Raw genomic sequence first — 17,573 nt, 5'->3', positions numbered from 1 at the left:
TTTCCTGCAGCATTAAGAATGAATTATATTCTAATAAGAGAGTCAATCATCAGCATCTTATGTTCCTTTTAGGCTGAAATAAATCTTTAGAGTGAAATTATTATTATTATTATTAATAATGATAATAACAATAATAATAATAATAATAATAAATAAAATAAATCCAGTTTGGAATTTAATAATGCCTTTAAGTGAAATCTTAAATCCTTAATGATCCTAAATTATTATTATTATTATTATTATTATTATTATTTTATTATTTTATTATTTTTTAAAGTATTAGTATGAGAGTTTTTTTGTATTAAATTCTGTTAATGGCCAGCTGGGTGTCTTTTTTGTCAATGCATATTTTTTAATTTAATTTAATTTAATTTAATTTACCACCCTCTCAGTCAGTATAAACTGTAGTGGTTGTAAACACGGTTGTGTGAATGTGATTGCTGATTGCACTGTGCAACAGACCTCACCTGTGTGTACTGTAAACACTAAACACAGAGCCGTTGGGCACCTGGGGGCCACATGGAGGAGCAGACAAACAACCCCCTATTGAATAAATATTTATTCTACAAGTTTAACTCATTACTTCACTGGACATTTAATTTACTTGGATTTGGGGAAATTAGTGCAGAAAATAGAGGACCTAGTAGGAGTTTACAGATTGTGGACACTGTCTCTTTAAGTCTCTGCAGGAGGCGTGGAGCAGTGAGTGGTGCGCTTCACATTGTGCGTCCAATGTCTTATGAATGACAGGCACCGTTTCAACCAGGTTATGTGACATTGTGGGACACCAAAGTTAAGTTTTACGTTCAGTGTCTGAACCAGGAGGAAGAAAGGTGAGAGAGGAAGAGGAGGAGGGTCTCTGGATGAGATGCGCCACCAGCTGCTGCTTTTACGCGCAGAGGACGCACGGTTCTGTTTGCTGCAGGAGCATGTTTAGTCTCTGCTTTGGCTTCAAACTGTGAGTGCAATTCAACCTGAGGAGAGGACTGACACTTCTCACATTAGGATAGTTTCTTTTATACATCGACAAACTGTGGAGGAACGTCTTCAACTTGCTCCACCTGGACTTTCTTCTCACTTCAACGTGCAGAACTTTAAAAAAGTTTCCAGGTGTACATACATGATGTATACAATTACAAAGGGCCCCAGCAAACTGGTCACCCAGCGACGGACAGGTGAGACACTCAACTTATAGATCCAGCAGATAATACATCCAGGTGTTGTTTTTTTTAATTAAAATGTGAACTTTCTGTTATTTTTTAGGACCTACTCAGCAGCTTGACAACAAAATAAACGACTTCAAGCACAAGCAGACGTCCTGGAGTATGCCAGAGTAAGTGTGCAACATTTGGAGAGACACCTGGTAATGAAAACCCACCACAATGCTCTCAGTAGTGTGTGTGTCTGTGATGCATTTCCACGTGTATCCTTGTGAAAATCTCTGAAGTGTTGCAGCTGTTGTGTTGGTTGAAGCCTGTGTAAGTTAGTGTGTCCTGGCAGCAGTGGACGTCATCAGCTTGAGACAGGCAGCAGTTTGTTCATCAGCCTGAATGATTTATAACACCCCCCTCCACACACAGTCTCACTCTGCCTGCTGGGCTGTTTTCATGCCTTTTAAACCACCCAGTGTGTGTGTGTGTATGTGTGTGTGTGTGTGTGTGACCTTGGGAAGTCAAGGTGGCACATGGTCCTTCATTCAGCTGCTGCAATCTCTGACTCCTGCATAACCAACCGTGCTTGAGTTTGACACTTTGAGGAATGAGAGTTATCAGATATATATATATATAATATATATATTATATTATATATATATATTATTTTATATATATATATATATGTATATATATATATATATTATATTTTTATTTATATATATTATATTCATATATATATTTATATAGATATAGATATAGATATAGATAGATATAGATATAAATATATGCATGCATGCAACATTTGCAGAAAACGGACTACTTTTGTGACATTGTTGTTTTTCCTTCTTCAGCCTTCCTGCACCCAAGATAGTTTTCAACCGTCCGAACGGTAAGAAGTACCATCAGCCTGCTCCGGCTCTCCCAGCGGACACCCAGCAGGAAGAACGTTTCACGCCCGCGCACGAGGAAAACGTCAAATTTGTCTATGATGGTAAGGAAATGAATGAACAGTTGACTGGAAATACGAGAATACGAGACAATGCTTTTTATTAACTCACTGTGTCCACACACACACACACACACACACACACACACACACACACACACACACACACACACACACACTGACTGTTGTTTTGTGAATGACATTGTTTTACTATCAAGTGTTTAGTGCTAACCTTCCCCCCCCCCCCACACTCCCGTCCCAGACCTCACCCACACACAGCTGCTCTGACACTGATAGGCACCTAGTAGAAACATGCTCTCACACCCACATGTCGCGCCCACATGACCCACGCTGGCACATGTACTGAAGGAAACAGCATTTTTGGCTTTAACTACCAGCCACTCTGGGGAGAAAAACTCTTGTTGTCTGCTTCGAGGAAAGTGGTCTGACAGGATGAAGGTTGTGTTGGGTCTGGGTGAAACTCTACACACACACAGTGTGACCCAGTTCTGAAGTGGGCGCTTCTTCTTTTTAACATTCACAGGCTCATTCAGTCTCCGGCAGACTTCATTTGGCTCGGCTGTTCTTACTTGTTAGTTGCTGGTGTTGAAGCTCAGCTGCAGCGGCTCATAAACAACTCCAGTAACCTTGTCGTTGAGTGGACAAGGACACAAAGAAGGCCCGACCCCCACTCCAACTGTTAAGAGAGAGGTCGCTGTTCAGGGCTGATTCACTCTCTCTTACTCCTTGAAATACCTCAATACATGATCTAAACATAACCATTTGAGTTTTCTGAAAGTCATGACCTGAACTCCCAGAGGTAAAATCAATCACTCAGACTACATGTGACCAAGTCCACATGCTGCGTTATTTGAAATAGAAACGTGTGCCAGGAGTGGCAGCCAGGCCTTTGGAGCAGTTGCCCTTGTGGACTTTATTTGTTTGACGCTGTGGGTGTGACACTGGGGAGCAGAAGATTTTAGCTTTGTAGATAAGGACTTTTGCTTTTGCCCACTTAATCACATTCTTAAAACCACATATGAACACAGATTATCAGTATTTATGATAGTGTTGATTTAACTGTCAACTATGTTAAATCCTGGCTCGTGCACACAGGCTCTGTTGTTGATCAGACGTGTAGTAAAACAAATTATGGACATACTTTTAAGGCTGCAGCTATAGCTGTAATAATCATCGCATTATTGATTCATCTGCTTCTTTAGATTTATGATTAATAGATTAACTAAAAAAAATTTGCATGAGACATTGTAATCTGAAAAAAATCATGTGCCTCTGTGTCCTCTGGTGCTCCTAATGGCATCTGCAAGATTTCACAGACCGGAGGAAAACAACCAATCAGGCAAACATCAGGTAATGCCTATTTCTCGCACAAAATTATGTTTTCAGAAACATCTTGTAGTGTACCGTTTCGCTGTAAAATGAGAAAGTTTGTGACCCGGCAGCCACGTCGAGATCAGTTGAGGAAATGCCAAGCACCGCCCACCAGCCAGAGCACACTTTCTCATTTTTCGAGGCGAGAAATAGTCATTACAGTAACAGAATATTGATTCATATTTGATCAGCGCTGCCTAGTTTGACTGTTTTGATCCGAGTTCGCGAGTGATTGACAGCTGCCTCTGTTGAATTAACAGCTAATAGGAACTCTCTCTCTCTGAAATGACCTGTGATTGGCCGAAGTCTCCCGTCACAGGCTTTTTTTGAAGTCTGAAAACAGAGCCATGAGGAGGTGCAGAAGTCTAGTTTTCTCTCAGAGCACTTGAATTACAATATGCGGAAAGGTTATTGTGGATTTTTTGTCCAATGATGCCAAAAACATTCTGCCCACTGCAGCTATAATGTATGTTACTGTAACATAATGCATAGAAGTATTAGTAGTAGTAGATGTACTGAGTGAGTCATTGTGTTTTCAGCCTGGCAGGAGGTGATGCAGCAGCAGAGGCCCGTCCAGAGGCCAGAGGAGGCCCAGGGAGCAGTCCACTATAAAGAAACCAGTCCCAGCCCACACATGGACAGTGAGTACAGCTTCTCCTCCTCTTCAGTCACCCACAGGTGTTCTAGAGAGTTTTGTTTGAAGTAGTGCCCGACTTCTTTATATTTTAGTTGTTCAGTGTCTTATGATAACAGCCCACAGGCCGACTGTACTACTGTAACCTGGACTGTAGGTTGTATTGGTTCATGACAGCCAGCCAGCCAAGGATTAGTGGACCTGCTTGTGATCCTTCCAGCTGGAAGGAAGCCAGCCGAAGTCACAGGCCGGTCTCTCCTCATAGTCCAAATGAGATGGGCCAACTCTGTTGACACATTTAGAAATATTCATTTAGGTTTTTCTGTCATATAAACCAAGCTGATATGGATTTGTCATCTCAGGTTAAAAAACAAAATACAATACATGGCATGCATGGGGGGAAGATCATGAGGGAATTTCCGTGTGGACTGTAGTGTTAAGTTTTGGATTGTTCATTTTTTAATATGCAGATAAGAAATCAAAATTGTGCAAAAGCAGCACTAAAATCAAACGTTTTTATGACATACTATAACATTTATTTGTGAAAATTGTGTTATACTACACTATGATGTTTTTATAAATTTATTTTATGACATATTATATTATGACTTTTTTATGAGACACTATAATATGACAGTTTTGTGATGTACTATACTGTGACATTATGTTGAAAAAAAGTTATAATATAGTATGTCGAAAAAAATTCATAGTATAATATGTCAAAAATGTCATTAAAAAAAGTCATAGTGTAGTATGTAGAAAAATGTTATGAAAAAAGTCATATAGTATGTCGACTTATTTCATTGGCAAAAAAAGTCATAGTATAATATGTTGAAATATTTAATAGAAAAAGTCATAGTATAGTATGTCGATTAACTTCATGAAAAAAAGTCATTGTACAGTATGTCGAAAAATGTAATGGAAAAATGTCAGTTTATTATGTCAAAAAATGTAATGAAAAAAGTCATAGTATAGTATGTCGATTAATTTCATGAAAAAAGTCATAGTTTATTATGTTGAAAAATGTCATGAAAAAAAGTCATAGTATAATATGGCGAAAAATTTCATTAAAAAATTTCATAGTATAGCATGATGAAAGATTTCATGAAAAAATGTCATAGTATAGTATGTCTAAAAAAATTTCATAAAAAAGTCAGTGTAGTATGGCAATTCATTTCATGAAAAAAGTCATAGTATAGTATGTCGATTTATTTCATCGAAAAAAAGTGATAGTTTATCATGTTTGCAAAATTTCATGAAAAAAGTCATAGTATAGCATGTCAAAAAATTTAATGAAAAAATGTCGCTGTATAGTATGTTGATTAATTTCATGAAAAAATATCATTGTACAGTAGGTCGATTAATGTCATAGAAAAAAACGTCACAGTATAGTATGTCGATTAATTTCATGAAAAAAGTCATAGTATAGTATGTCGATTAATTTCACGGAAAAAAATCAGTTTATGATGTCGAAAAATTACATGAAAAAAGTCACAGTATATGTTGATTAATTTCATAGAAAAAAAAGTCATAGTATAGTATGTCTAAAAAAGTTATGAAAAAAAGTCATAGTATAGTCTGTCAAAAAAATTCTTAAAAAAGTCAGTTTATTATGTTTGCAAAATGTCATGAAAAAAAAGTCATAGCCTAGTATGTCAAAAAAATTTCAAAGGAAAAAAATCATAGTTTATGATGTCGAAAAAGCTAATGGAAAAAAGTTATAATACAGTATGTAGAAAATGTATATCAATTAAGATAATAACTCAAATATGATATTAACACGTTTGTTAGCCACAAAGTTCACGCAGTGTTGCAGTTCCTCACTCTGACTGCTGGAGGGCGGTAAACACTAATGATTGAACTCCTTTTTTTTGTTTCAGACTTTGTGCCCATAGATCTGGATGAATGGTGGGCCCAGCGTTTCCTAGACAATATTGACAAGCTATCCTGACGCTCTTCTGGGACTTGTGGATCTTGAGAGATGATCAGGAGGTGAGACCTGAAGCAGGATGGCTCACAAAAGACGAGGAGGCCTGGGCAGACGGTTAAAAATGCCCCGATGTGGTTCAAATGGATGGACAGCGCTGGGACGCTTGCATAGAAACCACAGAGAATCACTTCACTTGAACTCTCGCCTTTTAACTACAAACCATCGGCCTCTAAATCTTCAGTCTGCGACAGACTGCACGCTGGAGGACGACATCTTGGGGTTGAGGTTTCTCTCGTCTTTCTACCCACAACAGAGATGCCATGTTACTTTGAAATGCAGTAAAATTGTATTTTCAAGAAGCTCTGTATTGGAATATCTTTGTTTACTCACCTTATTGATAATGCACACTGGACACCAACAACTCTGTACAGTATTTTAAATCAGTTTTATTCATTTAACACCAATGAAACATGTTGGGAATCTGTTTGACCACTGACTGTTGACAAGTCACATTAGCAGCTAATACACCATCTAGTTTGAACCAGTTCAAAATTATTTAAATTACATGATATATTCCCACATTTCAGGTATCAAGCTTCTTATAAACTGCAAAAGTGAACATTAAATAATGTGAAACTATTTTGGAGGGCTCACAAACAAGGAAGAACAAAGTGTTTAACGTAAAAGCTCTGTCCAGCTGCGAGGACGTCTTAGCATTTCATGAGTCTAGAAATCAGATTTACTTTCGCTTTAATGCATCTCACTTACTTTTGTGTGCTTTTCCACTTCCTCTGCAGTTTGTGCTGGTTTGCATCCAGATTATTGAGGATGTGGATGACATTTAGCCTGATAAAATAGTGCTGAACATAACATGATTACGGAGTTCATCTTCGAGCCAGCTGCGTATCTTACGTCCTTTACGTGCTCTCCATAAGGGGGAATGAAGTACTCCAGAGGGGGGGGAGATGGTATTTTTTCGGTTACAGATGAAAAAGGCCTGAAGTTGTCTTCAGAAACTTCACTTCTTCAGCTTTGTGCCGCCCTTCAGCTGCTGTAAAGGCTTCAGTCTACAGGCCGCCAAATCAGTCTGCACTGTTCATGTCTGTGAGCGGCTCTCAGTGCTTCTCCAGAGCTTTAGTCAGCAGGTCGTTAAGGCGGGAAATCATCGGTCGGGGATCGTCGTTCAGGCCTGCTGTGATCATGGCGTTGTCGTAGATCTGCGAAATATAGATAAAGAGACAAAAATGTGTAAAACTGCACTGATGAGGCTGAATGATAATAGCAAAATCACTTTAAGAGACAAAAGTATCTCACAAAAAGTTGCTGCCAGAACAGAGAAACTATTTCATTATCTATCAGACATTTTTAATGTCATCAATTTTGAAAAAATATTCATGATACGAGTCCTATTTTTCACAGAATGGCTTCTCATGAAAGAAATCATTCACTTCCAGTGGTGGAAGTATTCAGATCGTTTACTGGAGTAAAACTACAGTTTAAAAATACTCTGTTACAAGTAAAAGTCCTACATTCAAAATCTTAAAAGTACAAAAGTATTAGCATCAAAATAAACTTAAAATACCAAAAGTAAAAGTACATCTGCAGAATAGCCCATTTCAGAAACATATGATATTATTGAATTATAATTATTGATTTATTTGTGTGTTCATCACTGTAATGTTGTAGCTCGTAAAGGTGGAGCTGATTTTAATTAGGGCTGCAAAATTAATCTGTAATTTTCACAGTATTTGTTAAAAAAAATAATTATCGTGTTGCTGTGATGTCCTGGCCTAAACATCATATTCTACAGACTTAAGAAAACATCTTTGTTTGTTTCAGATCTCCGCAAAAATCTCACAACCATTTTAATTTTTTTCAATAATTCCCACAGTACCTGTTCCAGTAGCAGTCCAGCCAGTTCAGAGTTCGTGTCCTTCAGTGCCTGCATCTTCTTGATCAGATCATGTCTGTGGGATGGTAACAAAGGAAGTAAAGGATAGATTAGCTATCAACTATTAAATTAATCGCCCACTATTTTGATAATTGATCGGTTTGACTGATTTAAGAAAAAAAAGTCATAATTCTCAGATTCCAGCTTCTTAAATGTGAATATTATCTGATTTCTTTACTCCTCTGTGACAGTAAACTAAATATCTTTGAGTTGGAGACAAAACAAGACATTTGATGACGTCATCTTGGGCTTTTTGAAACACTGATCAACATTTTTCATCATTTTATAGACTAAACAACTAATCAAGAAAATAATTGAGATTCATCAACAATGAAAATAATCATTAGTTGCCCTAAACACAACTGTGCTGTCGGGTCACATGACCTTCTCCAGTCACCTGACCTCATGCTCTCTGTGGTCGTTGTGGGACAATCAGTGGAAGAAGTGATGCTGATATTGGTTCATGGTTTTCTTTCATGTTTACACTGAATGCAGGACACTGCTGTGACCGGCACAGACCACTCTGTAGCCCAAACTGTCTTCAAGAGAAATAAATATTATATTATATTATATATATATATATATATATATATATATATATTAAATATTTTGTCCCAAAACTCAATGAATAACTGATCAAATTATTGATAAAAAATTGTGATTATCATTTTGGCCATAATTGTGTAGCCCTACTGTACTACTACTTTTTATGACATACTATACTATGACTTTTTTATTTAATACTATACAATATTTTTTTATGAAATACTATATGACTTTATTATGACAATATACTATGACTTTTTATGACATTTTTACGGCATACTATACTACGACTTATGAAAAATTACTATTACGACAACACTGATATTTTATGACATTTTTTATGTAATACAATACTATGACATTATTTTTATTCAATACTATAGCCTACTATTTTTTATTTAATTACTATACTATTATTTTTTATGAAATACTATGACTTTATTATGACAAAATACTATGACTTTTTTATTTAATACTATACTATTATTTTTTTAATGAGATAGTATATAACTTTATTATGGCAATATACTATGAATATTTTTAGGCATACTATACTATGACTTTTTTATTTAATACTATACAATTATTTTTTATGAAAACCATATGACTTTATTATGACTTTTTACAGCATACTATACTATGACTTATGAAACATTACTATAACGACAACCCTGATATTTTATGACATTTTTTATTTAATACTATGACATTCTTTTTATTTAATACTATACTATTTTTTATTTAATTACTATACTATTATTTTTTATGACATACTATAATATTATTTTTATGAAATACTATGACTTTATTATGACAAAATACTATGACTTTTTTTTATTTAATACTATAATATGACTTTTATGAAACATTATACTATGAGATTTTATGAGATTTTTTATGACTATACTCATGACTCTATTTAATGAACTATGATTTTATGACTTTGTTTTTGTTTACAACATACTCTACTATACCTTTTTTGCTGTAATCTAAAGTAGTGCTACCTGTGTTTTCTTTCATTCCATCTAGTAAAATCCATCCCACCACACACTCCTTCTCTCTCTCTCTGTCTCTCTGTCTCTCTCTCACCCTGCATTGATCTCCAGTGTGGGCTGCAGTATCTGAGCTCTCTCTTCGGGGGTGCGAGCCAGCTGCTGGGTGCGGAGGAAGTGGCGTGCGGCGCCCATTTCCAGCACTGTGATCATAGCTGGGTGGGTGTCCAGCCGAGGAGTGAGCTGAGGGACAGATGAGAAAAAAATGAATTATGCAACGTGACATTTTTCAGGCCAGATAAACTGAAATATGAAACCAACATGAAGAAATCAGACGTGAAAAAACAGTTGCACAATGATCTGAATTCAACACACTTGAGGCCTTGACATACATTAGTGTTCTCTTTACCTTTATGTTGGTGACTCGGGGGCCCAAAGCATTCTTCATCCAGGACAGCAGGTCGTCGGCCTGCTCCTGCGTCAGACGCTCAGAGGCTGCAGGAGAGAAAAGACAATAAGACGTGAGTCAGGACTGTGGCCATGACAGTAAGAGTTGTCCTGCTACGCTGCTCATCTTGAACTGGAGGTACTGTATGAGAGGGGAGCGAACCGGGCTTGCTGTCTTCAAACTTCTCCTCTTTGTAGTGATCCACCACGATGTCGGTCTCCACTGAGATCATCTTCTTCTTGTCGAACTCCCTGAGGTGGAGCAGGGTCAGCTCGTCGAACTGCTCGTAGCAGAACAGCACCTGAACGTTAAAGAAAGAAAGACGGGTGAAATTCCCACCGTAGCTTTCATCCATATTGACCAGCTTTCTATCTGCTTTTCAGCAGCAGGCCAAAGTCTTTTTTATCCTCATCTGACAAGGACAACAGACTATTAATTAATAATCTAATGTCTTATGAATTAAAATATCTACTCTGAACAAAAGCCAGCTGATCTAAAATACAGCGGGGAAATAAGAGACAACTGACTTCCGTTAACAGCTCAGTTCATTTGGAGGATCATGTGATAAGCTGATCTCTGTGAGGTGTCACAGAATATGTTTTCTAGACTTTGTCGCCTTCAACGTCACACATTAGTTTTGATCACCACCACCCTCTCACCTCCATGTCTTTCTGCTTCATGGCCTCGAAGTAGGGGGAGTGCTCTGCTAGATGGCGGTTGGGGGCGCACAGGTAGTAGATGTTGCGTGAGCCAGCCTTCATGCGGGAGGAGTACTCCATCAGGTTGGTGTGCTGCCCCACTGGCAGAGCAGAAGACTCAAACCTCAACAGCTTTGCAATATCCTCCTGTAAGGAGACAGCATTAAGGGTCAAACAGAGTCATATTATATTCATATCATAATCGTATTCAAGATATCATATTTCTGCCCTTTTAATACAAAATGTGTTCGAATTTTTATAGTTTCCCCCCCAAACAAAGTCACCTTGACGTCTTGTTCCTGGGTGGTGACGATGCCCTCCCTCATGAAGAGGCCGTAGTCCTCAAAGAACTTGCTGTACTTCTCTGGCTCCTTCTTGCTCTGGTCCAGCAGGAAGCGGATCACCCTCTGCTGCAAAACGTCACGCAGCTTCCTGAAGCCAGAGGTGATGGTGCAAAAGTTAATCAGTGGAAATGCATTGTGGATATATGAGTAAATATTCCTATAAAAGTAGATTTAGATAATAAAGAGTAAGAGCAAGTCAGCATGGTGAAACAGCAGTGATTATACTAGGGCTGTCAATCGATTAAAATAGTTAATCATGATGAATCGCATGATTGTCCATAGTTAATCGCGATTCATCACAAATTAATTAAACATGAACTAATGTTCAAAATGGAACTTAAAGGGAGATTTGTCACTGCATGTGATTATTATAAAGTGGGCATGTCTGTAAAGAGACTCGTGGGTACCCATAGAACCCATTTTCATTCACATATCTTGAGGTCAGAGGTCAAGGGAGCCCTTTGAAAATGGCCATGACAGTTTTTCCTTGCCAACTTTAGCCTAGCTTTGTTATTTATCCTCCTACCCGCTGAGCTAGCATGGCATCTTTGCAACTTCACTCCATCTCTACAACTGAAAAATTTAGCGCAAGTTTGGAGTGTTATTAAGCCTCCTTCGAGAAAAGACATGATTGTTAACAGTGCATAACTGGTGTTGTACCTGATTAGGTTGCTCTCCTGCAGCAGCTCTCTGCTCAGATTCAGCGGGATGTCCTCACTGTCCACCACACCTGCACACACACACACACACAATGTTTAGCTCAGAACTGAAAAAAGAAAAGAGAATAACACTTTATAAAATGATGTGTTTAAAAACAGAGTAGAGTAAAAACAAGCCGCATTCAGACCTCGGAGGAAGCGCAGCCACTTGGGCAAAATGTCAGTGGCTTTGGTCTGGATCAGGACCTTCCTGCTGAACAGCGCCACGCTGGAGCCCATCTCCCTGCTCACGTCAAACATGCTCGGCTTCTGTTGACAAATACATTATTCTTAATAAACACAGGGTCATTTGTACTCACTTCCAACGGAAAAAAAATATTCTGTTAGGTGACAGAATTGCATAACATGATCTTTAATACAGGAGGGCATTATTTTAGGGGTTTAAAGTTGTCCGTTTGAATCCCAGATTAGCGGAGTGGGGAAATGTAAAAGACTAACTAGCTGGTGAGATTTTCGCTCAGCTAGGCAGCTGAAACAAAAAGGAGTTAAAATAAAGTTTAAAGTGTCGACAGTGTGCTAGTCGTGAGCTGCTCACCGCGTCAGGGACATAGAAGATGCTTCGGATGTTGAGCGGGGCGTCGGCGCGGTAGTGCAGCGTGTAGCGGGGCTTGTCGTAGGCCTGGGCGACGTAACGGTAGAACTCCTCGTGCTGCCAGTCACTGATCTCCTTCGGCTCCATCATCCACAAGGCCTGATGGGAGACGGAGGCCAAACAACAATTAATAAAAAGAAGAAGAAAAGATCCCACATATATAAATATCAAAGTGTGGTAACTCCTGTCTGCTCCTGCAAGCTATGGATAAGTACCTCATACAACCCCATACAACCCCACTTCAAAACACCCGAACTATCCCTTTAAGTTAGATTGAACAACAGAGTTAGAGAGGCTTACCTGCAGAGTGTTGAGCCTCCGTCCGTTCAGGAAGATGGGGAAGCTGACAAAGTTGCTGTACTTTGTTACAACCTCTGAAAGAGACACAACAGCTTGTGAGTGATGCTACACTAATGTGTTTTATCCCTGCAGTTATAGAAGCAGCTCCAGCAGATATACCTTTAACTCTGTCCTCAGCGGAAAACTCCTTGCAGTCGTCTTTGAGGTGCAGCACGATCTTTGTTCCCTGTTGAACACCACTGGCTTCAGCGACCTCGAAAACTCCAGAGCTGAAGAAGAGAATGACAGAGGATCACATCTGGTTATAGTTACACCCTTTGTTCTGCTGCAGAACAGAGTCACACTGAGGAAATGTCCTTTTCCTGCTCTTGATGTTGATATATAAGACTTTCATCCCCATCCCTTCTCACCCGTCTGAGGACCATTTGTATCCAGGTGCGTCAGGCTCGGCGGACCGCGAGTAGACGTCTACGCGGTCGGCCACCATGAAGGCAGAGTAGAATCCCACCCCGAACTGACCAATGATGGTGCTGCTGGCCTCCGCCTGGTTCTGCAGGGCGTCCAAAAACGCCTGCAGTGCCAGAAAGAGTTGATTGTTATGAGAGAAAGAGGAGGCTATGTGACATTCATAGACATAAACTGAGGGATTAGCTGGATTGTTGATTGTATATCGACACACTAGTTGAGTCTGTGGAAGATTATCACCTTTGAACCGGAGCGGGCGATCGTCCCCAGGTTGGCCACCAGCTCCTCTTGGTTCATCCCCACTCCGGTGTCCTGTTAGAGTACAGAGCATCCCAGTCACTCACAGAAATCATCATAGCTGGTTATATGATATTCAGCCACCAGGTGGCATCTATTTCATGAAACAGACCAGGAACTATGTGTTCTGTTGATGTGTTGTTATGAAACTATGTGTTATGTACTTTTATTTAAGCTATGTGTTGTTATGAAGATCTGTAGGGCCTATACTATGACTTTTTTAAATTTAATATCATACTACACCTTTTATGACATACTATACTATGACTTTTTTATGTAATATTAGACTAGACTAGACTTTTTCACGACTTTATGACATTTTTTTTATCTCTCCAAATTTAGGGGAGAGTTGGTTGATACAGAGGTAATGGTAAAAAGTTGCTTATTGTTGTTGTATTTTTTGTAGTCGTACATGTTGTGATGTGGTGACACATCTTCTTGGAACTTGTATTTAGTATTACCTCCTGAGCAGTGCCAAAATGTACCTCCAAAAACAGGCAGAAAACGACGGAAACAACAGCAAAAAACATTTTAACAGACGAACAAATGAATGACTAATTTCTGTGGACAATGCAGTTTCCAAGCTTGTAGAATATTTACTTTTCTTCTAAATACTTGTTATATTTTGCTTCTATTGCAATTAATACACTCCATTTCATATAAATCACCATGTATTAAAACAGGAGGTGCATTATTGTTTTAAGTTTCTTTCTTTGTTTTGTGTCAATGCAGCAATATTATGTTCTTTTACAGTATATATTATATGAATGTAAAAGGCTGAATTTCATGGTGTTAAAAATGTAAATAAAAATATTGTAGGGAAAAAAGCAGAACCTGTGACAAAAGGTTACACATTACATTTTATTCCTGCTGAGGAAAAAGGCTATAATGTTTTATGTTTATCCGAACTTCAACATGAAGCTGAAAGACCAACAACGCACACACATAATGGTAAAAAAATAATAATACCACTCAACCATAGTTCATGCAGACTGCACATCTTGCACAGTCATGGGTTTACCTGAATGGTGAATGTGCCCTTGGCTCCATCGGTCTGCAGGTGGATCTCCATCTGAGCTGCTTCACCACTCACTGTCATCAGTTTGTGGCGCAGTTTTTCCAGAGCGTCACTGCCGTTGGAGATCAGCTCCCTGATGAAAACCTGGTGGGATGTGGAAGAGAAGAACATTTAAAGTTAATATACGTAAATATCAGTCTAGCTAAGTCGTAGATTCTCTCTCTTTCTCTCTCACACACAAACCCTCTCACCTCTTTCTCTGAGTACAAGGACCTGGCCACAATGTCCAGCAGTTTTTTCGTCTCAGCCTTAAATTCATGTTCGGACAAGCTACCTGCACGGATCAGGAGGTAGAGCAACATTCAGATTATCTTAAATCTAACAAATGTTCCCAGACATTAAAGGAGAAGTACGTCTGCAGCTTTTACAGCACCTTGTACAGACTCTGTGTCACTGATGATGGTGTGCAGAGGCTCCTCTTCAGGCTCTTTTTCAGGCTCTTTCTCTGCCTCCTGGGTGCTGTAGTAAGACTGCTGGCCGAAGCCGAGGCAGGACCGCTGGGAGCTCCACACTCCGGGCCGACTGCTCCACCTCTGCTGCTGTCCAACCTGCAGGCCTGATGACAAGAGGAGTCAGCTTTGTCTTTCTGGATGCCTTAAGGTGACTTTACTAACCAAGAAACTTTATTCTTCAAAAGTCTGGTAAATACACTTAAGAATAATCTAAAGAAAGGTAAAAAAAGTTCTTTGCTTACTCTCTCTAACTCTCTCTATAGTATTGCAAAGAGGGATTGGAGTTATATCAACAATGGATCTCTTCATGGACAGTAGGAAATTACAGCATCCCTCTCTCAACAAACATATGGTCATGATGAGTAGTGTTAAAGATAGACTCAAATTGAATTAAATCATAAATATATCTATTTTAGGCTATAAAATGACTATTAAACTCACTAAATATATAAACCACATACATATAATATGTACAAATATAAACTCACTTGACATTAACAATCAGTAAAGACTACAGAGGCTAGGATTCAGGCTGATGTAACATTAATGATGTAATAACTTGTAGGAAACCCCTCCATTTAAATTCATATGTAACAGTTATGCAGTTTCTTAGTGAGATATCGGGCTAACACACTACCAGCTAGTGGTGTTAGATTACAGGCTGGTAAATTAAGCATTTATCTGCAGCAGAGTTTACATCACCAACTAACCGGCTGGGTTAACTCAGCCAGCTAACAAACACAAAGCAAGGCAGCTTTATCTGTAGAGCACATTTCAGCAACAGGGCAATTCAAAGTGCTTTACATACACATTCAAGAACATTGCTACAAAGTGCAAAAGAACATTAAGACATAATTAAAACAGTTATAAAAACATTAAAGATTAGAAAATAGAAACAAGCTAAAAATAAAAGCTAAAATAAAGTATAACACACAAGAGTAAAAGCTCTAGTGCAGTATATAAGATCATTATCTGGTTTAATAAAAGGCAGCAAACAGGAAAGTTTTAAGTTTTGATTTAAAAGAAGTCAGAGTTGGAGGTCCTGCAGGTTTCTGGGAGCTTGTTCCAGATATTTGGTGCATAAAAACTGAACTTCTGCATGTTTAGTTGTGACTCTGGGGACATTAAGCAGACCTGATCCAGACAACCTGAGAGGTCTGGATGGTTCAGAACAAGAGTGTTTTACAAAGCACTAAATGGTATAGGGCCAAAATACATTTCTGATCTTCTGCTGTGTTATGAACCATCCAGACCTCTCAGGTCATCTGGATCAGGTCTGCTTAGAGTCCCCAGAGTCACAACTAAACATGCAGAAGTTCAGTTTTTATGCACCAAATATCTGGAACAAGCTCCCAGAAACCTGCAGGACCTCCAAGTCTGAGTTCTTTTAAATCAAAACTTAAAACTTTCCTGTTTGCTGCCTTTTATTAAACCAGATAATGATCTTATATACTGCTTGTTTTTATTTTCTAATCTTTAATGTTTTTATAACTGTTTTAATTATGTCTTAATGTTCTTTTGCACTTTGTCACAAAGTTCTTGAATGTTTATGTAAAGCACTTTGCTGTAATGTGCTCTACAGATGAAGCAGCCCTGCTTTGTGTTATAGGTTCTCTGGAAGGTTAAGGTCCTCAACCAACATAGAAAGCTTCATAGCATTGTTATTATTTTTTCAATGTTTATAACATCATAGCAGAAGATCAGAAATGTATTTTGGCCCTAAACCATTTATTGCTTTGTAAACCAGCAGCAGTATTTAGAAATCAGTTCTCTGAGAGACAGGGAGCCATGAAACAAACACAGCTGTCACTATGGTGTTGTAGCTAACAGCTAACTAGGCTAACAGCTAACTAGGCTAACAGCTAACTAGGCTAACAGCTAACTAGGCTAACAGCTATCTTACCTCCTGTTAGTGAGCGCGAGGTGATTCTGCTGCTCAGTCCTCGCGCACAGACCGTTAACCGGCAGTTGGTCCTCTGAGCGGACCCGAGGACGAACCGAGCCAGAGAGAGACAGCGGGACATGATGACAGAGAGGGGGACAAGAAGACAAGAAGACAACAGACAGGTCTGTTGGTTTGACCGAGGGGACACACGCCGGACGACTCTAGCACAGGCAGGACCCACACAACGACGCCTCGTCATGACGTCAGCAGGTCGTCCATCACGCTGCCTGATGAGAAGTAGAACTAATTCCACTGATTGTCAATCATCTCAGGTAGAAATGTATTTAAATGCACTGTTTATTTTCGTTGATATGAATTAAAATCATACTAAATAGCATATGTATCAAGTTATACTTTTTATTTGGTACCCTCCTTTATTATTTGATATAAACTGGAAAAACAAAGTTGGTAAACTTGTGTTTGGTGGATTATTTCTCTGTTGTTCCAATGCTAATGGTCATTGTATTTTACATGGTTGGAAAGCCTGTTTATTTACCTTCACAATGATGTCCAACTTGTAAGGATCATGCATTTGTGGGATGAGCAGCACAGCTGATTATGTGGGTAGCGCCCAAGAAAAATGTGCCAAAATGCTCAGCCAATGATAAACAGTGTATTCTCATAAGGCTACCAGGAAGCCTGCAATGACTGCCCTTCACCGTCAGGCCCGTTTGCGCTGGTGTTGACAAC

General features: G+C 38.8%; 2 protein-coding genes across 2 annotated transcripts; one reads left to right on the top strand and one right to left on the bottom strand.

The window, feature by feature from the left end:
• Nucleotides 1-682: 682 nt before the first annotated feature.
• Nucleotides 683-6,421, top strand: LOC119502292 (MAPK regulated corepressor interacting protein 2-like). Its single transcript, XM_037793170.1, has 5 exons — nt 683-1,175; nt 1,264-1,333; nt 2,006-2,145; nt 4,032-4,133; nt 6,007-6,421. Exons 1-5 carry the CDS (start codon nt 1,121-1,123, stop codon nt 6,075-6,077), a joined length of 438 nt encoding a protein of 145 aa, XP_037649098.1. The 5' UTR covers nt 683-1,120; the 3' UTR covers nt 6,078-6,421.
• trap1 (TNF receptor-associated protein 1) lies at nt 6,420-17,144 on the bottom strand. Its single transcript, XM_037793169.1, has 18 exons — nt 16,842-17,144; nt 14,860-15,042; nt 14,678-14,760; nt 14,430-14,570; nt 13,352-13,423; nt 13,057-13,217; nt 12,806-12,915; nt 12,647-12,720; nt 12,290-12,445; nt 11,883-12,003; nt 11,696-11,765; nt 10,976-11,123; nt 10,653-10,838; nt 10,156-10,294; nt 9,955-10,040; nt 9,643-9,788; nt 7,951-8,023; nt 6,420-7,273 (listed from the first exon to the last, which is right to left on the bottom strand). The coding sequence occupies exons 1-18, from the start codon at nt 17,080-17,082 to the stop codon at nt 7,172-7,174; spliced, it is 2,292 nt and encodes a 763-aa protein (XP_037649097.1). The 5' UTR covers nt 17,083-17,144; the 3' UTR covers nt 6,420-7,171.
• Nucleotides 17,145-17,573: the final 429 nt, after the last annotated feature.

This window comes from Sebastes umbrosus, chromosome 14, assembly GCF_015220745.1.
Source record: "Sebastes umbrosus isolate fSebUmb1 chromosome 14, fSebUmb1.pri, whole genome shotgun sequence".
Taxonomy (NCBI): Eukaryota; Metazoa; Chordata; class Actinopteri; order Perciformes; family Sebastidae; genus Sebastes; species Sebastes umbrosus.
The sequence above is the reverse complement of the archived record's forward strand: the minus strand, read 5'-3'. Positions and strand labels throughout refer to the sequence as shown.

Coding starts and splice junctions, on each gene's coding strand:
- LOC119502292 (XM_037793170.1), top strand. CDS start 1,121: ATGATGTATACAATTACAAAGGGCCCCAGCAAACTGGTCACCCAGCGA. Junction 2,146..4,031: donor CGTCAAATTTGTCTATGATG/GTAAGGAAATGA, acceptor TTGTGTTTTCAG/CCTGGCAGGAGGTGATGCAG. Junction 4,134..6,006: donor TCCCAGCCCACACATGGACA/GTGAGTACAGCT, acceptor TTTTTGTTTCAG/ACTTTGTGCCCATAGATCTG.
- trap1 (XM_037793169.1), bottom strand. CDS start 17,082: ATGACGAGGCGTCGTTGTGTGGGTCCTGCCTGTGCTAGAGTCGTCCGG. Junction 12,446..12,646: donor GGAGGCTCAACACTCTGCAG/GTAAGCCTCTCT, acceptor GTCTCCCATCAG/GCCTTGTGGATGATGGAGCC. Junction 12,004..12,289: donor TCTTCTATGTCCCTGACGCG/GTGAGCAGCTCA, acceptor ATTTGTCAACAG/AAGCCGAGCATGTTTGACGT.